The sequence below is a fragment of the Caloenas nicobarica genome, chromosome 8 (genome assembly GCF_036013445.1).
Source record: "Caloenas nicobarica isolate bCalNic1 chromosome 8, bCalNic1.hap1, whole genome shotgun sequence".
Lineage (NCBI taxonomy): Eukaryota > Metazoa > Chordata > Aves > Columbiformes > Columbidae > Caloenas > Caloenas nicobarica.
Window position 1 is genome coordinate 10,512,473 of NC_088252.1, and position 17,272 is coordinate 10,529,744.

The 17,272-nt window shown below is 45.4% G+C and overlaps 1 protein-coding gene across 1 annotated transcript; it reads right to left on the minus strand.

Annotated features, from left to right (window-relative positions):
• Nucleotides 1–4,666: 4,666 nt before the first annotated feature.
• On the minus strand, nucleotides 4,667–9,017 carry RNF228 (ring finger protein 228). The gene has a single exon (XM_065640052.1). The coding sequence runs from the start codon at nucleotides 8,866–8,868 to the stop codon at nucleotides 8,032–8,034; it is 837 nt and encodes a 278-aa protein (XP_065496124.1). The 5' UTR covers nucleotides 8,869–9,017; the 3' UTR covers nucleotides 4,667–8,031.
• Between the last annotated feature and the right edge of the window lie 8,255 nt (nucleotides 9,018–17,272).

The following is a 17,272-nucleotide window of genomic DNA, read 5'->3' on the forward strand; positions in this document are numbered from 1 at the left end:
CGCCCCCCATCTAAACGTGATGGAGCCAGGAATTAACGATACTAAGAGCGGCCCTACTAGCACAGGCATTGAATTCATTAATCGGTATTTCGCCTGCAGCTATAGGATTTCACCACTTATTGTTTTAAAGAAGAACTGGATTAAAATCTGGGAAGAGAGAAACGGATAGAAAGAGAAAGAGAGGAGAAAAAGAAATAATGAAAGAGCGAGAGGGAAAGAAGGAAGGACAGCAAGAAAGCAAAGGACATCAGACTAGAAAACAAAACAGGGGAGAAAACAATGCATGAAAGGTGAGGTGAAGGCTGGCCGGGGAGGACCGGCGGCCCGCTCGGTGTCTGCCCGGTGCAGCGGTGCCCGGGCCCGGGTCGGGGGCTCCTCCGGCGCGGAGCCGCGGGCCAGCGCCCCGCCGGGCCTCGCAGTGCCGGAGCCGTGACCCGCCGGCGCCGGCGGCCAGGGGCCGTGGGGAGACCGCCCTCCAACGCCCCGGGCCAGGGCAGCGGAGCAGGGCAGGCGGCGGGCGGGAGGGCTCCGGCTCCATCCCCGTCCGCCCGCAGCGGGTCCCCCGCGCCGCGCAGCGCGGGCTGGTGCCGCTGCTCCCCGGCCGCTCCTTCTCCGCCATCCCGCTCAAACGGAAGGCTCCTGCTCCCCCGCCGCCCAGCACCGCCGATGTCAGTGCCGGGCGCTTTTTTTCGACGCGTTGCTGGGTTAAGTAAAACATAACGGGAACAAACACAGCGGAAGACTTGGGGCATTTTGGGCTCTTTCACCACGGGCCCGCGGCTGTGCCCTTCGGGGGCACCCAGCTCCCCAGGGCTGGTCAGACCCTGCCCCTCCCCGGCGAGCACTTTGAGTGATTGTTACCAAAGAGAGACTCTTCCCTCGCCTTCAGAGAGAGAGCAGAAGGAACTTCTAGAACAACTAGAATGTCACCTATTTTTCATGCGATTTTGATACTTAAAAAATACAGAGACATCTAAATTTATTCTGAGAGAAACGTTTGCTACCTGACTAGAAGAAAGTCTGGTTTCTATTTTATATTTAAGCTTTCATTTTCTTCAAAGTTTTCAATAGTTACAGCTTTTTTTCTATAGAATAATATTTTTTCTGTCCCCTAATACTAACCACCTGACTAACAAGTCCTTATTTACAACGTGGAAATCAAGCCAGCACTATTGCTTATCACCACATTGTCTAAGTCATACAAAGTTTCATTCTTGCCGTTTTTAAAGGAGAACAAATTTTGATTTATATGTCAAGCATATTTCTCAAATTTCAGTCATTAAAAAAAAAAAAAACAACCAACAAATGCCATTACTGCTATTCACTGTTAATCAAAATACAAGAAAATAATAACAAAAAAGGATTTGTTAGATTTTGCTAAATGGTTAAATAACCTAGAAATAGGATGGCGAAACGTTGCTTACATCTGGACCTGTAATGAGCTGAAGTGTTAAGATTTAGATTCCTTGACAAATCAGGAGTAGGACTAAGGGATAAATAATAACAGGAAAAAAAATCCTCCCAAATTTCATAATCCAATGAGACAAATCAACTTCACAATATTCGTTTACTGTAAAAATCGCCTTAAAACAACTGAGATATTTTGCAGCTGAAGTGATTTGTAACAGACTACATTCACCTTGATCCAAAATCTCACTATCTGCATGAGATGTGAAACACACACCTGAGACCAGCTCAGAGCCAGGGCTGTGAGGCTGTTTTCGGACCTGGGTGTTTTTATTAAGAGGAGACACACACCAAATGGAGGGCCAGCATCGCTCCTTCCCATGACACAAGCAAAGGTATTCTATGCCACACTGACCAAAGATCAGCGTAGTTGAATACATCTAGTATGAATATAAATATCCCCCATGACGGAAACTGCATTTTGTTAACGCTGTTGTGGCATTGCTTCCCAGTATCTCCACTTCTACATCCACCTGGATAAAATGTAGAAGAAGGACAAATTTCAGGATTTTCTAGCTTTAATTAAAGTGATTCACCCAATTTAAATACCCTTCAGAAACATTAGAAATCGTAGCTATGAAAGATCCATCATCCATTTGTAACACGAAGGGAAGATTTGTAATGTGTGTGTGAAGATCTTGCACCAACAGGCAACTGACAAGGGGCCACCTCCGGTCTGGTTTAAATAAGCAGAGGTGAATACAAAGAAAGATTTAAGTTTTCTTTGGCAACCTAATATGCTAACAAAATTAACTAACTTGCGGTGAGATGAAGTATATCCTCCAAACCAGCAGTACAGACAGGGACATTATACCTACAAAATATCCATAACACAGAGAAATGGACCATTGAGCTCAGGAGGATTTAAGTGCACACCAAGAGCTCCAACAAAGTTAGGCACACAATTTGCCTATGCTTTTATTTCCAATGAATATTAGGCACTCAATATCATGCCCATAAACTTAGCTCACACCATATTAATATCAAATGCATTGTTTATGTTCAAGCCTGCAGATCAGAGATGATTAAAAAACATTCCTCTGAACGATGTGCACATTCATATTTGAACAATCTTCAGCAGCTGTGAAATTTTCACTGATACACAGAACACACTGATACAGGAAAGAGACTGGTCTGTGCTAGGCATGAACACAAGCAAGGGAGCTCCAACAGCAGCTTTTGGGATTCACAACTGTTCCTCTAAGGAAAGGTTTTCAGCACCAGGTGCGATTACGCGATTGCACACCATTTTCCAGAGAAGCTTGTCATTCACACGCACCCAAAAATCCCATTCAGCGGGACTTTGCACAACCAGCAGCCTTGGCCAGTTGGAATAGTTCCCCCACTGCAGCAGAATTGCTCACTGAAGTAGGACTTCAACTGAAAATCCACATTAACCCTATAACTACATCTGTATTCTTCAGCCTGTGGTAAATGCCCGCGTGAAGGCAACTCACTCTTCCATCATTTGCAAAAGATATTTTATATAAAGCGTTATACACAATAAGCTACTTCAGGATGTAAGCCTTGAAAGCAAACCTGAATCCCTGTGAATGGTAATTCAAGGTACAAAATAAGAACACTAAGGTAAGAAGCAAGAGTATTTCCATGGACACCTGTAATCCACCATATTTTAATAATGTATTTTTACAGTGCAAGGAAAAAATACCTGAAGTTTATTCTTTCCTGTTCTGTAAAGTATAAATGCAGACAGAAATTCAATTTTCAGCATAAGATGGCCTTTTGGGTTCTCAGCCCACAATACTATTATTAAGTTTGATTTTCAAAATGTGCTTCTAAAATGCTGTCTCCACCCAAACGAAAATAGATTGGAACCAAACCAGCAGTCACTTCTGGAAATTCAGGTCATTGCTCTAACTTGTAGGGATGTACAACTCAGTACGCATTGGTGTTAGTTACTTCTTTATTATTTGGCTTTGTGGTGCATTTCCAATTATCATAAATACAAGAGTAACTGCTATGTTGCCTTTTGCATGATAAAGGAATACAAAAGTATCTCTGTATGCAGAACTTCTAACCAATCCAACTGGATAATTGAGGCTTTTATTCTTTCCATGCATTTATGAAATACTGAAGTGTTTTCCTGTCAAACTTGCCTTTCAAAAGATGAATACCTGCCATTATGTAAATTAACTTTGTATGATTACTTACTACTTGTGGGCTAGTGGTGTAGAAAGGAATAATTCCTTCCTTGGAGCCACAGTATTTACAGAGACACTTTCAAAGGAGAGAGCAGAAATAAAAATTACTACTGTGGCACTGAAGGTACATGGTATGTGTTAAAAATATAATAGTGTGCTTTAAAAATCTGAATTCTTCAGAAGTGATTAAGAGGGGCAACATGAAAGAACAAGAGTTGTAATGTGGTAGTGATTGTCCTAACACATCTCCACACATCGTAAAGAGCAGAGGCTCCCTGCAAATGGCATATACTGAGATTTCTCCTGCTCCAGTGAGAACTTCCCTCAGGCAGAGATGGGAGTCACCTGTCCCAGGTGAGATGGACAAGAAGAGTTTACACTACAGGACTACACACCCAGGTTCTGTGTTGGCAAGCTGGGCTCTGCCCTCCTATCTGCTTTTTTCTCCCTCTCTTGGACTAATACCACTGAAGTCTGTCGGCCTATTCCAGATCATGAACTTAACATTCAATTTAATCTTCCAGTCTGGAGTCCAGTATGCTCCACTCTGGCAGAAGAATGTGTTTCCACACAACATTTCAGATCTTCTCGCACGACTGCAAACTACAGGATCTTTCAGAGTTCACACAGCCTGTGATCTCACGGAGGTCAAAAAATTCCTGAGAAAACTTCAGGCCTTTGCTTACTTTCCTGCTGCTTCCATTTCTTGGCTGTAGCTGCTTGTACCTCAGACTGTGTAACGCAGAGAAATGTTGTGCAGAAAAAAAAAAAAAAGAGCAAGGAAAAAAACACAGCAGCTTGTATTTCCCATGATTTTCGCCACAGTGCTGTGGCATACCCCGCCTTCTCTGCTTTCCCACAGGGTGCCCCAAGGCACTGTGTTGTGTTTTTTTTTCTGTAAGATGTGTGGGTATGGTAACTGATGCATACTTCTTTTAAACAACTAGAAAACACAAGTGTTAGTTACGATAGTTACAATAATAAAACACCACCAGTCATACGGATTTTCTCTTCTTGTATTTTACTAAACTTTTTTTACTGAAACTTGAGCGAAGTTTTGCTTTGGACAAGCAATTTGTACACTCAAAGGAACCCAAAATACAAATATAATACTGGGAATCTACAGTAGCCAGAGATGTATACAATGCATGACTTTTTCTGACTGGTACTGTGACAGGGATCCAGACTAACGCTCCTGAAACCAGTGGAGTTCCCCAAAATTTGCATAAGCAGAGAGAGGGATTTGGCATACGGTCAGACTGTCCATTTTAATTTGGCTCTGAAATATTTTCAAACATATGGGTAGGAACCTGATATGTAATATGATTTTTCAGTTGTGAATAAACCTGAAAATCCTGTTTAGGCCCGTGATCTTCAACTGTCTGTAATGTGCCAACCTCTGAACATTTTAAAGTTGACCCTCATGGAACAAATTTAAGCTTCTGATGGTCTATTTGCTTTTCTTACTTACCTTTCGCAGATCCTTTAGAAGTAGTCCACAGATCCCAGTTGAAACCATTGGTTTAGTCAAAATGGCAAATACCGTTTACAGAGAAAAGGCAAGAATAAAACTATGATGTGGAAAGAAAAAGATGGAGTATACATTTCTTACTGTAATCAGTATTTCGGGGCATAGCTACATAATAGCTTCTGTTGCGACTGCAGCTCCTGTAAACATGCCCAAGTTGGTGCGAGCTCGCTTGCCCAAACAGTGCTGGCACCGCACCTGCCACATCCACGCTGCTCACCGCGGCCAGAAAGCTCGCAGGAGTAGAGCAGGAGCTCAGCAGTGAGCTCCGGCAGAGCCTCACGAGTGCTCACGGCTTCGGCACGGCTACATGAGACGGAGTTACAGCAGCAACTGCTTGGCGGGCTCACCTAAACTGCAAGGTACCGGAGCTTACCCGATTTAACAGAAATGCTGAAACGCATGCTGCATTTGCAGTAGAAGCACAAATAGGTAAATCATATATTGGTGCATATGATGTACACATGTACATATTTCATATATTTATTTTTCTTAGAAAACATTGCTGCTGTTTATGTCCATTAATTTACATACATTTATTCTTACTACAGTATCATTTATAATAATACTTTCACTTCTATAGCACCTTCTCTTCAAGGATCTCCAATTGCTTAAAAACTTTAATAAATAAAGCCTCACATCTTGCCTGTGAGGTAGGTCAACACTATTATCAAACTTTACAGATGCATTAACTGAAGAACAAAGAGGTTAAGGCCAAAATTTTCAAATATTTTTACCTGAAGTCAACCATCTAAATTCACATTTAGATGCTTAAAGAAAAGTCTCGTGATTTTCTTTGGTGCAGAACATCCACAACTACTGCTGAAATCAACAAGGGCTGATAGTCAGGCCTGATTTTATGAGGCACGCACCTTTTACACGGCTAACGAGCAACTCCAAGTTTGAAAACACTGGTCTAAACATGCCAACCATGGTCAGAGCCACAGCTGATCCCAGTAATTTATCTCCTCAGGGTCTTTATATTATGATATATGACTTTAAAAGGCTGGTGCAGATCTTTTTAAAATAGACATAAGTGACACAAAAATCATATACTGTTTCCACAAACTGTGCCCATCTTAACAGAGTCTGTATAAATACTCCTTGGGTTTGTGGGGTTTTTGGGCAGGGGGTTGCTTTTCACAGATTTGTGATAATCAAGACAATGCACAGCACACATCACTTGTGCAGTCATAAAACACATCACACATCTTTACCTGCTGTCTTTACATTTCTACATAATAAATTCCTTTGCACTTGTGATAAATAGAAGTGGTCAAGTAAAGGTCTATTAAGAGGATACTTGTCAGAATATCATGCAGACAGCTTGCAAAACACACATACTAAAAGATCACTTTTAAAATTCTTGAAATGTTAAGCACGAAAATAATTACCTCATTCCATTACAGTACTGTGTAGAAACATGGAATAAGCAGCATTATCTTATTCCCAATAGAATAATTATAACAACTAATTAAGTTAAAAAAATTCAGGCACCAAATGAATTATCCTGCAACATAGAACGGTATCTATATAGAGTGCTCTCCTTAATATACTACAAAACCAGCTGTATGGCAATGTTTTTCCATTTCATATTATGAGCATGTCATCACATTTCAAAGATACCCTTGATGTTCCAACCTTGCAAAACACAAACATTTGCTACTGGCCTTTACAGAAACTCATAACACAGAAGAGAAACTTACCAAGAGGGGAAAATCATCATCACATTATAGCTACCTCGACCCAAACGTTCAATACAGACATTATGCTACTGTGTTCCACTTTTACAGTGATGCTGAAAGTCCATATTTTAATGTGGGCTTCTCTCACTGTGTAAAAATTGAAATCAATGGTCAGTGAAATATTACTCCCTAATGTAGTCTCTCAGCTCTGTTTTAGAGCTCCATTAATTAAATCATCCTCCATAAATTGTTTTAAGTGTGCAATGTAGTGTTTCAGTCTCCCACATTAAATGAGAATTTCAAAGAATTAAATAACAAAGCTTATTTTAAGCAACCAACAGAGGGCCCAATGGCCTTCTAATAAAATTATAACAAAACCGTTCTCAATACATTGTAGGGAAACTTTGGCTCAGTTTCTTTAAGAGAATACATTTCTGTTATAGCTTCTTCTGTACGTACTTATTAACTTCATAAAAGGGAAAACACAAAACGCGTTTAACACCGCGATCCTCTTCTGCTCCTAACCACAGCGAATCTCTCCAATTATCTTCCAGGTGGGGGCAACAGTAAGCCAGTTTTCTTTAATCGAGATTGTGTCCTTCTGCATCGGGGAGCACAGAAATCAGGGTACGCTCCCGACAGAGGCGGGGAGGAGCGCGCTTCCCAGCCTCAGTCAGAGCCCCAGCTCCTCGGGGAGGCCCTTCCAGACATCTTTGCTACAGACACGCGTCCTGCTCTCCCTCCAGAGCGGACGGACCCTCCGCAGCCCATCCCCGCCACCTCGGGCGCTGCCAGAGCCGCGGGCTGGCCTGGCTGCAGGGCCCACCACGCCACCGTGGCGGGCCCGGGGCGTCACCATCGCCGGGCCTGTGCCCGCGGCGGGCCCGGGCCCTGCTGCCCCCGCCACCACGGCAGGCCCCACGCCCACCGCTGGCGGGCCCGTTACCCCCGGAGAGCCACGGCCTCGCCCGTTCGGGGCTCACGCCACCCAAACGCGGGGGTACCTGCGCGCAGGGGCCGCGGCCGCGCCGCTCCCCGCCCTGGCAGCGCCGCCCGGCCGCGCTGTCCCCTCACAGCGGCGCCCGGGTCCCGCCCAGCCCGCTCCGCTCCGCGCTCTCGCCCGCCCCGCTCAGCCCCGCAGCGCCGTTCGCCGCCCGGCCCCGCTCCGCTCCGCTCGGCTCGGCCGGCGCTACGAGTCGCTCCGGCGGGCAGCCGCAGCCCGGCCCCGCGGGGTGCCGTTGGCCGTCGCCCCGCCGGTCGCCGCCTCGGGCCGGTACTTGAGCCAGCAGATGAGCCATGTGACGACTACGGAGAAGAGGGCGAGGATGCTGGCCACCGACAGGCAGATGGGCCCCACCGGCGACGGCGAGGCCGAGGCGCCGGGCCCCGCGTCGCCGCTGTACTGGTTGACGAAGATGAGGCCGGTGAAGAGCAGCACCACCATGGAAAGGAAGGAGACGACGACGCACACGCAGCCGGCGCTCAGCGCCGCCCGCTTGCAGCTCTGGCAGCTCTCGTAGCCGCCGCCCGAGGAGCGCGGCCCGGCGCGGCCGGCGGGGCCGGGGGCCGCCGGGGCGAGCGCGGCCGCCGCCTCCCGGGCGCGGGGCGGGCGGCGGGGCGGCAGCGGCGGAAGGCTGTCCTGGGGCAGCGGGTCGCGGGCCCGCAGCTGCGGCGGGCAGGCGGCGGCCAGCTTGGTGTTGACCGGGAGGCCGTGGACGCGGTGGTCGGGCAGCGCCGTGCGGTGGCGGCAGAGCGGGCAGGCCAGGGAGCCGCCGGCCGAGCGGCCGGGCCCCGAGTCGGCGGCGGAGGCGGCGGGCGGCTGCTGGGCGGCCCGCAGGTGCAGCTGGCTCAGGCACTCCTGGCAGAAGGTGTGCAGGCACTCCAGCAGCTTGGGCGCCCGCCGCTCCAGGTCGAAGTAGTTGTAGCAGATCTTGCACTCGTAGTCCTCGAAGCTGGGGGCGGCCGCCGCCTCATCCTCCCGCCGCCCGCCCTGCCCTACGCCGCCCTTGGGCGCCGGCTCGGCCATAACATCTCGCCGGAGGGCGGACGGAGAGCCGCGGAAAGGCGCGGAGTCCCGGGCCGCGCCGCGCCTGGGAGGCGGGCGGGGAGCCGCGGCCCCGCCGCCTCCTGGCCGCGCCCGCGGGCTGCGGCGCGGCCCGGCGGGAGGGAGGGCCGGCCGGACGGCGGGAGGGCTGCCGGCCGCCTGCGTGCGCCGCCCGCCCGCCTCGCTGGCGGCTGCTGCGGGCGGGGGGCGGGATCGGCGCCGCCCGCCCCCGGGAGCGGCCGCCGGTGCGCGGCGGCGGGGAGCGCGGCCGGGCCGGGGCGGCGGCGGCGGGGCGGTTCTCCCGGGCCGCTCCCGGCCCTGCGGCGCGGGCAAGGACCGGCGGCCTGCCCGCCGCTGCCCCCGCGAGCGGGGCTGCGGCGCGGGGTTCCCGAGCAGCCCCGGCGCCCTGCAGCCCCCGGTGCTGCCCGGCTTCTGGGAGGCACTCACAGGTGGGAAGTGCCCGTAGCGTTTTGGTCCTGAATGGCTTTTTTTTCAACCGTTGTGTTGATTTTAATAGTTTATGATGATTCCCCAGTGTGATAAGCGTTAGGTCCAGCAGTTATGATTAACGTAATATGCGCTGGGTAGCGAACGCTGCCGAGCAGGGGTTAACTCGGGAAGGCCCGTACAGTGGCAGGTTAACATACATTGCAGCTTGCAGGCTAACATGTATTTTGCTTCTCTTTGGGAGAACCTTTTGTGCACCCGATTTCCCTTTGTGATGCACAGTGAAAATAAAAGCTGGTTTCTTCCGTAAGCCAGAGGCTGAAGGACCTACTGATGGTTTTATGTGCACCATGATGCGTTACAAGATTGCGAGATTTTGCCCAGTGTAATTAAAAACAATCTGAACAATAAAGCGTTCATAGCCTCCAATGTCACACTATTCAACAGCCTGATAGATTTCACTAAATCAAATTCTGCTATGTCACATCAGGGGAGTCTGGAGTAACTCCATTATCTTCAGGCCATGAAAGTAATTATTTCTCTGTGTTGCTACAGCTGCATCTTGGGAAATTCAGCTCTGGACTGGGAGCTGTCCCAACTCAGGCATCTTCCCGTCTGCCATGTGGCATGTGGTATCAGGTGTGTTTCACTGCAAATGCTAGGGGAAGCTCCCTCATCCTCTGTATTGCACCCTTCTTCTGTCTATCTGCTCTAGGACTTTGTTCTTGAACCTTGAACATTCTTGGAGAGCCAAATAAAATAGGGAAACTTGTTCAGAAAGACTGACTTGTTGGAAAGGTGCAAAGGCACATACTGCTTAATTGTAGTGACAGATCTGAAGATTGTCCATGAGTCCTTAAACAATAAAACTAGCAAAAGAGAGAACTTCCTTAAAGTTTTTCAGTTTAGCAGAAACCCAAATAATGGGATAAATTCGAGCAGAGAAACATAGGAACATTCACTGTACAGGAAGCCAGATCCTTTTTGTAATTTATCCTAGGAGATGATTTAAGTCTGTTAAAAAGGCTTAGTCTCAAAAAAGAAGAAAGAAAGAGACTTCTGCTGTCACTGTCCATAGTGCAGAGCTGCTTTGGCATGTGGAAACAAAAATCACCTCTTTTTAAAAGCCCACACTGCTTTGCAGCCTCAGAGCTAATCTACTCCTGTCACCTGAAGGGCTTTTTCTGTGTTACTGTTTTCCTGGTGCTGTATATCATCCCTGATGAATTTGGACTGGTGTTGCCTAACTGTCCTATCTTCCATTTTTTATGCTAAATCTCATCTTATTTACTCAGGTCTTCTTAAGTTCTTAAAAGTATGTTTCTGGTGTTTGTTTTACCTTTTTTTTTTCTTGCTACTGTTGCCCAGTTTAGCGTCATCTTCCCATTTAATTAGTTCATTGTTAAAAGATATATCTCAAATTATCCCAGGCACCACCCTTTCATGTAATATTATTGCCACTTTCATAACCTGACAACTTCCAATTAATTTTCGAAACACATGGAAGTTCCTAGATCCAAGAAAATCTGAATTAATTTTTCAAGTGAAATTTTTTGAGGCACTGCATCAAATGCTTTAATAAAGCCCAGATTCATCAGCTGCGTTTCTGGTTCAAACTGCTTGGCCTCTGTCTTTTGTGTTCTGAGTTTTCTTATCTGATGTGTATCTGCCTTAAGGTCAACTGAAACTCCACTTAAGTATACGAAAGTCAGCATTGGGAAAGCCTCCTGTAATCCTGGCATGAAAACTGCACATAAGAGATGGCAAAGTTTAGCATAACTAAATAACAATAATAAAAAAAATAAACATGCTAAATGCAAAATTAGGATGAAGTTTACGTTTTTTTATAAAACTTAAGAATAAGAAAAAGTAGTGTATAGTCACAGAAACTTCTTTGCTCATCGTTCCCCCTGTGAACACAATACTGTGTAACTACATTCTGCACAAGGAAGGTTATTGTGTACGGTGCGGGCCCTAGAAAACATTTAATAGAACATGTAAGCCATGTGAATGTCCTTGTCCTCACACCTGGTGAGATGCTGCTTTTTTCTATGGAAGGTGCAACTCCTATTTACCTCTTCGTGTGTCTGTTGGTGCTTGTGGGTTCTGTCCTTATGCCAGCACAGGAACGCGTGTGGCGGCACAGCAGGTCCATTCACGGAGGTGATCCAACAGAACACAGTTCACTTTTTTATTAGTTTTCCTGCTGGAATGGCTCAGCGAAGCAGGTCGCTGCCTGGGCGCATGAGGTCTGCAGCCAGTGCAAGGGAAACTGCTGGTGTCTGTATGGCGAGGAGAGGAAACGAGGCTGGGACCACAGCGACGGTGACTGATGTACACTTACCGCGGAGCAAAGCCATTAATGACTTCAGTGCTTTTGTCGTAGTCCAGCTTGAGAGCCTGCACTGACAGCCTGAAGAATAAGCTGTGTTCGTGTATCCCCTGGCAGCCTGACCCACGCAGGACAGCGTTCCGCTGCAGCTCCCCGAGGGTGCGCAGACTGACGGGACAGGGTGGGTGTCTGTGCAACACGCACCTGACTCCCTGTGCCGAGGGGCTGCCCCGGCTCCTCAGTCCCCTGGAGCTGCAGGGGAGCAGATTTTGGAAGCATCACAGTATTTCTGAAGATCCAGAAGTATCCTCTCTTTTAGTCACTTTAATTACAGTGAGCATCTTTTCTTTGTATTATCAACTTGTACGGACAGTTCTTTAGTGGGAAAGATGGCATGCAACCCTGGCATGCAACTGAGCCAATTCTGAGGGCTGACTTTTGTCTGAACCATTATCAGAGACTTTGACTTTGGCTGTCATTCAGAAGTTGTGTTATGAATTCTGAGGTAAAAATGTGGCAAACAACCCTTACAAAATACACTTTTTCCCACTTAAAATAATCGTCCTGTGGCTGGTAAGAATTGATTTCTAGTGTTTTAAATACTGGGTCTGACTTGCCCAGTGCAGCATGCCAGTTTTATGCTGGTGTAAGACTTGATCTAAGAAGAGGTGTAACAGTGTAAAACGAACTCTGATAAGAGAAACCCAAAACCCCATAAAAGAATACTCCAATTTTTCACAAAGGGCATGCTGGCAATACATCCCTGCAGCAATAATGTCTTGTTTAGCTGGATTAATTCTTCAAAATTCCCGTGTTGTTGTACAATTGGTATGTTTAATGAAATTCAACATCTTGCTTTTTATTTACAGGTAGGAAGAATATTCTCTCTGATGGATGCACAGGACAGGAATGGATCGGATGTCAGCCCATTCACGGTAAGAAAGTTAAACCTCTTTTTTTTATGCTTATGTTTTCTATACTTTTCAATAATTAACTAGCTTGTTTAGCACTGATACACAAGTCATTGAAGTCAGACAGGTCTTTGGATAAGTCTTTGTGGTTTAATATGCTATTATGGTTGACATCAGAAGCTTTTTGATGATATTTTAATATCAAGTGTTTTTTACTTGTATAGAAGTCTGCTTATTGTATGACTTTAGAGAGTGCATTAAGTAACTAAGCTTAGTGCTCATTTGGTAAATATTTAGAAAAAGAGAACTTTCTTGCTTTTCATCCTTCCACTCAAACTCATATACATGAATTTCCTTCTCCAATCCCATTTCCACTCCCTTTTGAGGGGTGGCAAAAGCTGGGCATTATTTTTATGCCCTATCATTTTATTGGAGGATGCTGCAACATCATCTCCTGCTTTCGTCACGTTAACATCTTATTTCATATAATGTATTTCTGAATAATTTATAATTAAAGTGCTTTTTAACCTTTTCTATCTTGGAACTACTGTAAAAGTTATTGCATGCGCAGTGTATTGCATTCAGTACAGAAAGGAATGTTAATTTTCAATATTTGCATGCCATGTCAGGGAACTGAAAAAGGAGAAAGAAGAATTACAATTATGAGCTGTTCCATGTCAGTCACAGCCAGATACAAAATGCATTGTTCTCTCAATGCATGTAATAGGAAAGATGCAGAGGCACTCTATTTGACACCCCTTTGCCCCAAAAATACACTTTATTGTGTTGTAGCTGCTAAATATGGTCCTACTTCTGTTGCCTCAGGCAACGAGGAATGTGTGAAAGGCAAGAGCAGAGGTGAACACCTCTGCTGGTCAGGTCTCTCCTTTCTCTTCTAGGTTAAGCTTTAAGCTTCTCTTCCTCACCCAATGTTGACCTGAAGCCCCAAGCACAGATACACTCTCGTTGGCATCAGTCTGATGCCAAATTGTGCAACAGGTTTATTGGTGATAAAAGGGTGAGGGACATGGCATTAAAGCTGGGGATGACTACATAATTTCTGATGGAAATAATTTCTGATGATTCCCATCCATTTATTTTCCATGATCCTGTGCTTTTGGCACATCCCAAACAGGTAACTGCATTATGAGCCGAGGTTTAGCAGCAACGAGGGGCATCACCACAGACTTGCTATGCACAGCAAACCCATCTCAGAAATGTTATTTAAGCCGGTGGCAGACGTGAGCTAACCCTACAGTTGAGGTAGAGGTGACACCAATATTACCCATGCAGACCCATGTTTAATTTAGCTGACGGGACTATCAAGATCGATAGCTCAGGCTCCGGAGCTGTGTGCCCCGTGGGTCCCTCGCCGAGCGCATCTCTTCCTACACGGCACTTTGTTCACAGCTCCCTGCAGCAGGAACTGTGTTTCTGTGTTAGGGCAGATCTGCCCTGGGTGTTTGCAGGGACTTAATTAATCTCACAGAAAACAGTATTTAAATTTGTGCAGTCTTCTAGGTTGGTTGCAGCTTTAGGCCCAACTGTATTTTTATAAAATTTACCTTCGACTGGGCAAACTGCACTTCTTCAGATCCTTTGTTGGTGATATAATTGAGAAAAGAATCCAGGAATTGCATTGATTTAACCATTGTTTTCTCAAAAAGGGCCAAGCTAAAGAGAGAATAAGAGAGAAAAGCTCGGAGAAGTCCTTTGTTCTGGCCAGCACTGTGTTTTCTGCATGTCGCAGTAATAGTGAAAATGGAATTTGACAGTGGCTGCTGATTTCGGTGGCAGCGTGGGGCTGGCAGAGCCTGTCTGGGCTTGCTGGGTGCAGCCTGGGCAGAGCAGGGTGGTTCGGGGTGCAGGGCTGCCGTGCCTCGTGTGACACCCCAAGGCTTAACATTAGCTGAGCGTTATGGCTGTCCTGCCCACATTAAAGCACCTCTGCAGGAAAATATAGCCAAAATTAATAATTACTTATAATGGTGATTAGTCTAATTAATGAATGCCAGCATAACTGTTTTCTCTTGGGCAGCTACTTTCTGCTACCCAAATTGTCCTTGGATTGTACTGAGAAAGAAAATCTCTTCCTACATGGAATCACTTTAAAAGATGATTTATTGCTTGGGGAGCTCTGTTTGAAGTACACAGTACACGTTCCAGTTACTACTTTTATTGCAGCATATCATTGGTAACATTGAATTAAAACAGGGATGGTTATCTCTGAAGCAAAATCCTGTAATCTAGTGAAGCTGGTAAGAATTTTTTTATCAGCTTCAAAGGGGACAAGTTTTTATCTTTGATAATGACAGGAACATATTTTTTAAGACATCTTGGAAACAACTACTATTGCTCAGACCACAATGTTATGTATATGTGCTGAAATAAATTTTTTTCAGAATGAGAAACAGATGAAGAGTTTGTGGATTTTTGCATTCATACTATTGCATATATTCAGACATTAAAGTAGTAATATTTTTTGTTGTTGTTTTGAGTTGAAGTGAACACATGGGTGTTTCTTTTTTTTAGACAAATTTTAACATTTTCTCACATGAAATAACGAATTTAAAAATCACTTGATGTGACCCTAAACCCTAATCTACAGCTAGCTGACACTTAAGGGACCATTTCTATCAATTTCTATAGTCCTGAGGTTTCAAATAGTATCATTTTCTATTGCAGATGTACTTCAGCTTTGTGCTGAAGAGGCGCCTACATAGGTAAGAAGAAACTTCATGAGGTTCACCTGAGCTCAGGTAGCAAAATTGCATTGCCTCCAGAGTGCAACCCTCCCCACCTCCTGCTCTCCCCACCTTTTGGAAGCCTCTGCGTTCCCTACCTGGATTTCTGCAACCACGGAGGAGCCCAGCCTCTGCTTTTAAAAGAGGTGTCAGTCAGAGAAGCAAACCAAGTGTTAGAGGTAAATTAAGAACAACTATAAACAGAACAACCAAACAGAATAAACAAAACAAAACGTTTTGCCACTGTATCAGTGACGTACCGAGCACTGTGTGCGCTTCTGGTGTGTCTTCTCTAGGAAGGCAAACTAGGAAGGAAAGTGTTCAGGAAGAACAAGAAGGACGAGGGACTGGGAAGAACTTCCTTACGAAGGAAACCCAACAGACCAGGACTCCACGACCTCCAGAAGAGGCAGCTCAAAGGGAATACAACAGCCGTCTGATTGTCTCTGCCAAACAAGCCAAGTGACTCAGCCTCAGCAAAGGGATCTCCAGCATCACAAGGGGATGGAGACGGCCAAAAGGGATCCTGCCAACTGCTAAACTCACCAAGGGCGACTGGAACTCTAGAAGGAAAGGAATATCTGATTTGTTACTTGGCAGACTCCTGCTGTATAGTCTGTTCTGCTGGCCCACTCATTTTCATAATATTGGAAAGGAAAATGAGAAGCTTGTTTTTAATGGGTTGATTAAATATTTTGGAACAAAAACAACTAACAACTGGGATGTCTTTCTGAGGGGGGTGAGAACTCAGGATGTTACATTTGGAGAGAAAACTTTCTAAGTAGCTAAAAATGCAGTCTCGCTGAGTCAAGAAAGAGATTCCTTCATCCTAATTTGAAATTTAAATGACTTTAATTGAAGAATAAATGGTTCCTGAGTTTTATGAGTAAGAATAATTGAAAATTGATTCAATTTCCATTTTTTTTGTTCACAATTGTTTTCCCCCACAAAAATGTGGACTAAATTTGTGGTCCTACTGGTAAATGCCAATTTGGAAGAATTCCACTGGATTCATTGCAGTTGCCCTACTTGCACCTTCCTCAGTGAGAACAGAATCAGGCCCTGAGTGCATTATTTTTCCACTTCTAGACCTGAGGGAATATAATCAGGAGCCAGGCTGAGGTCCCGTTCCAGATCAAGTCTTTCATATGCAGGTTATAAAATCAGTGAAAAACAAGCTTGGTTTGGCAGTTACTTTGAAAGTGACCTCTGGATGATTTTATCAGCAGCAGAAGAGGCAATTCAGTCTTCCTGCTAAAAATCATCAGATATCTCATTCTGGGAGATGTAATCTATACTGACTCTTTTTCGTGTAGAGAGAAAAATACCATATTTGGGAGAAAATTTCTTAGGGCCACTTCAGGTCTCTGGAAGGACTTCTTCCCTCATAAAGCTCATCCCATAATCTCAGAGAAATGTTTTTACCCAACATATTTAGATCAATGATTTTGTTTTATTTATTTCCATAGTCTTGTCTCTCTGACTGTCTGAGGCTTCAAATAAGATTTCAGAAGCTCATTCAAAGTTTCTGTAATTAATTCTGCTCGGATGACATCTCATATTCAACAGTTTGATGCAGAGGAAATATATTTGCTAAAAGAGTTACAAATAAGGATTATTAGAATAGCCATACAGGCAGTTAATAGAGTTTGCATTAAAGGGAGATGACAGTATATGGCCATGTTTCTCTCCTGCAAAAAATACTGAAAATGCCTGCCATTTGGTGATATTTAAATACATTTCAACAGCAAGGTGTTTGCTCTGAGAGCAAGACATGGCAGAAAATCACTCCTACTATGAGTTATTAGAGGTGAAGGATCAACGATGACTCCATTCTGAAGAGGGATGAGCTGCCCAGGCAAGGCATTGCCTCAGTCTGCCTGCGTTGGAATTCAGTGATGTCTCCATGAATAGGTCCATAAGTGCAGGCTAGCCCTACATTTCTGTCTTCC

Bases quoted from the DNA above. Each gene is read 5' to 3' on its own strand.
- RNF228 (XM_065640052.1), bottom strand. From the start codon at position 8,868: ATGGCCGAGCCGGCGCCCAAGGGCGGCGTAGGGCAGGGCGGGCGGCGG.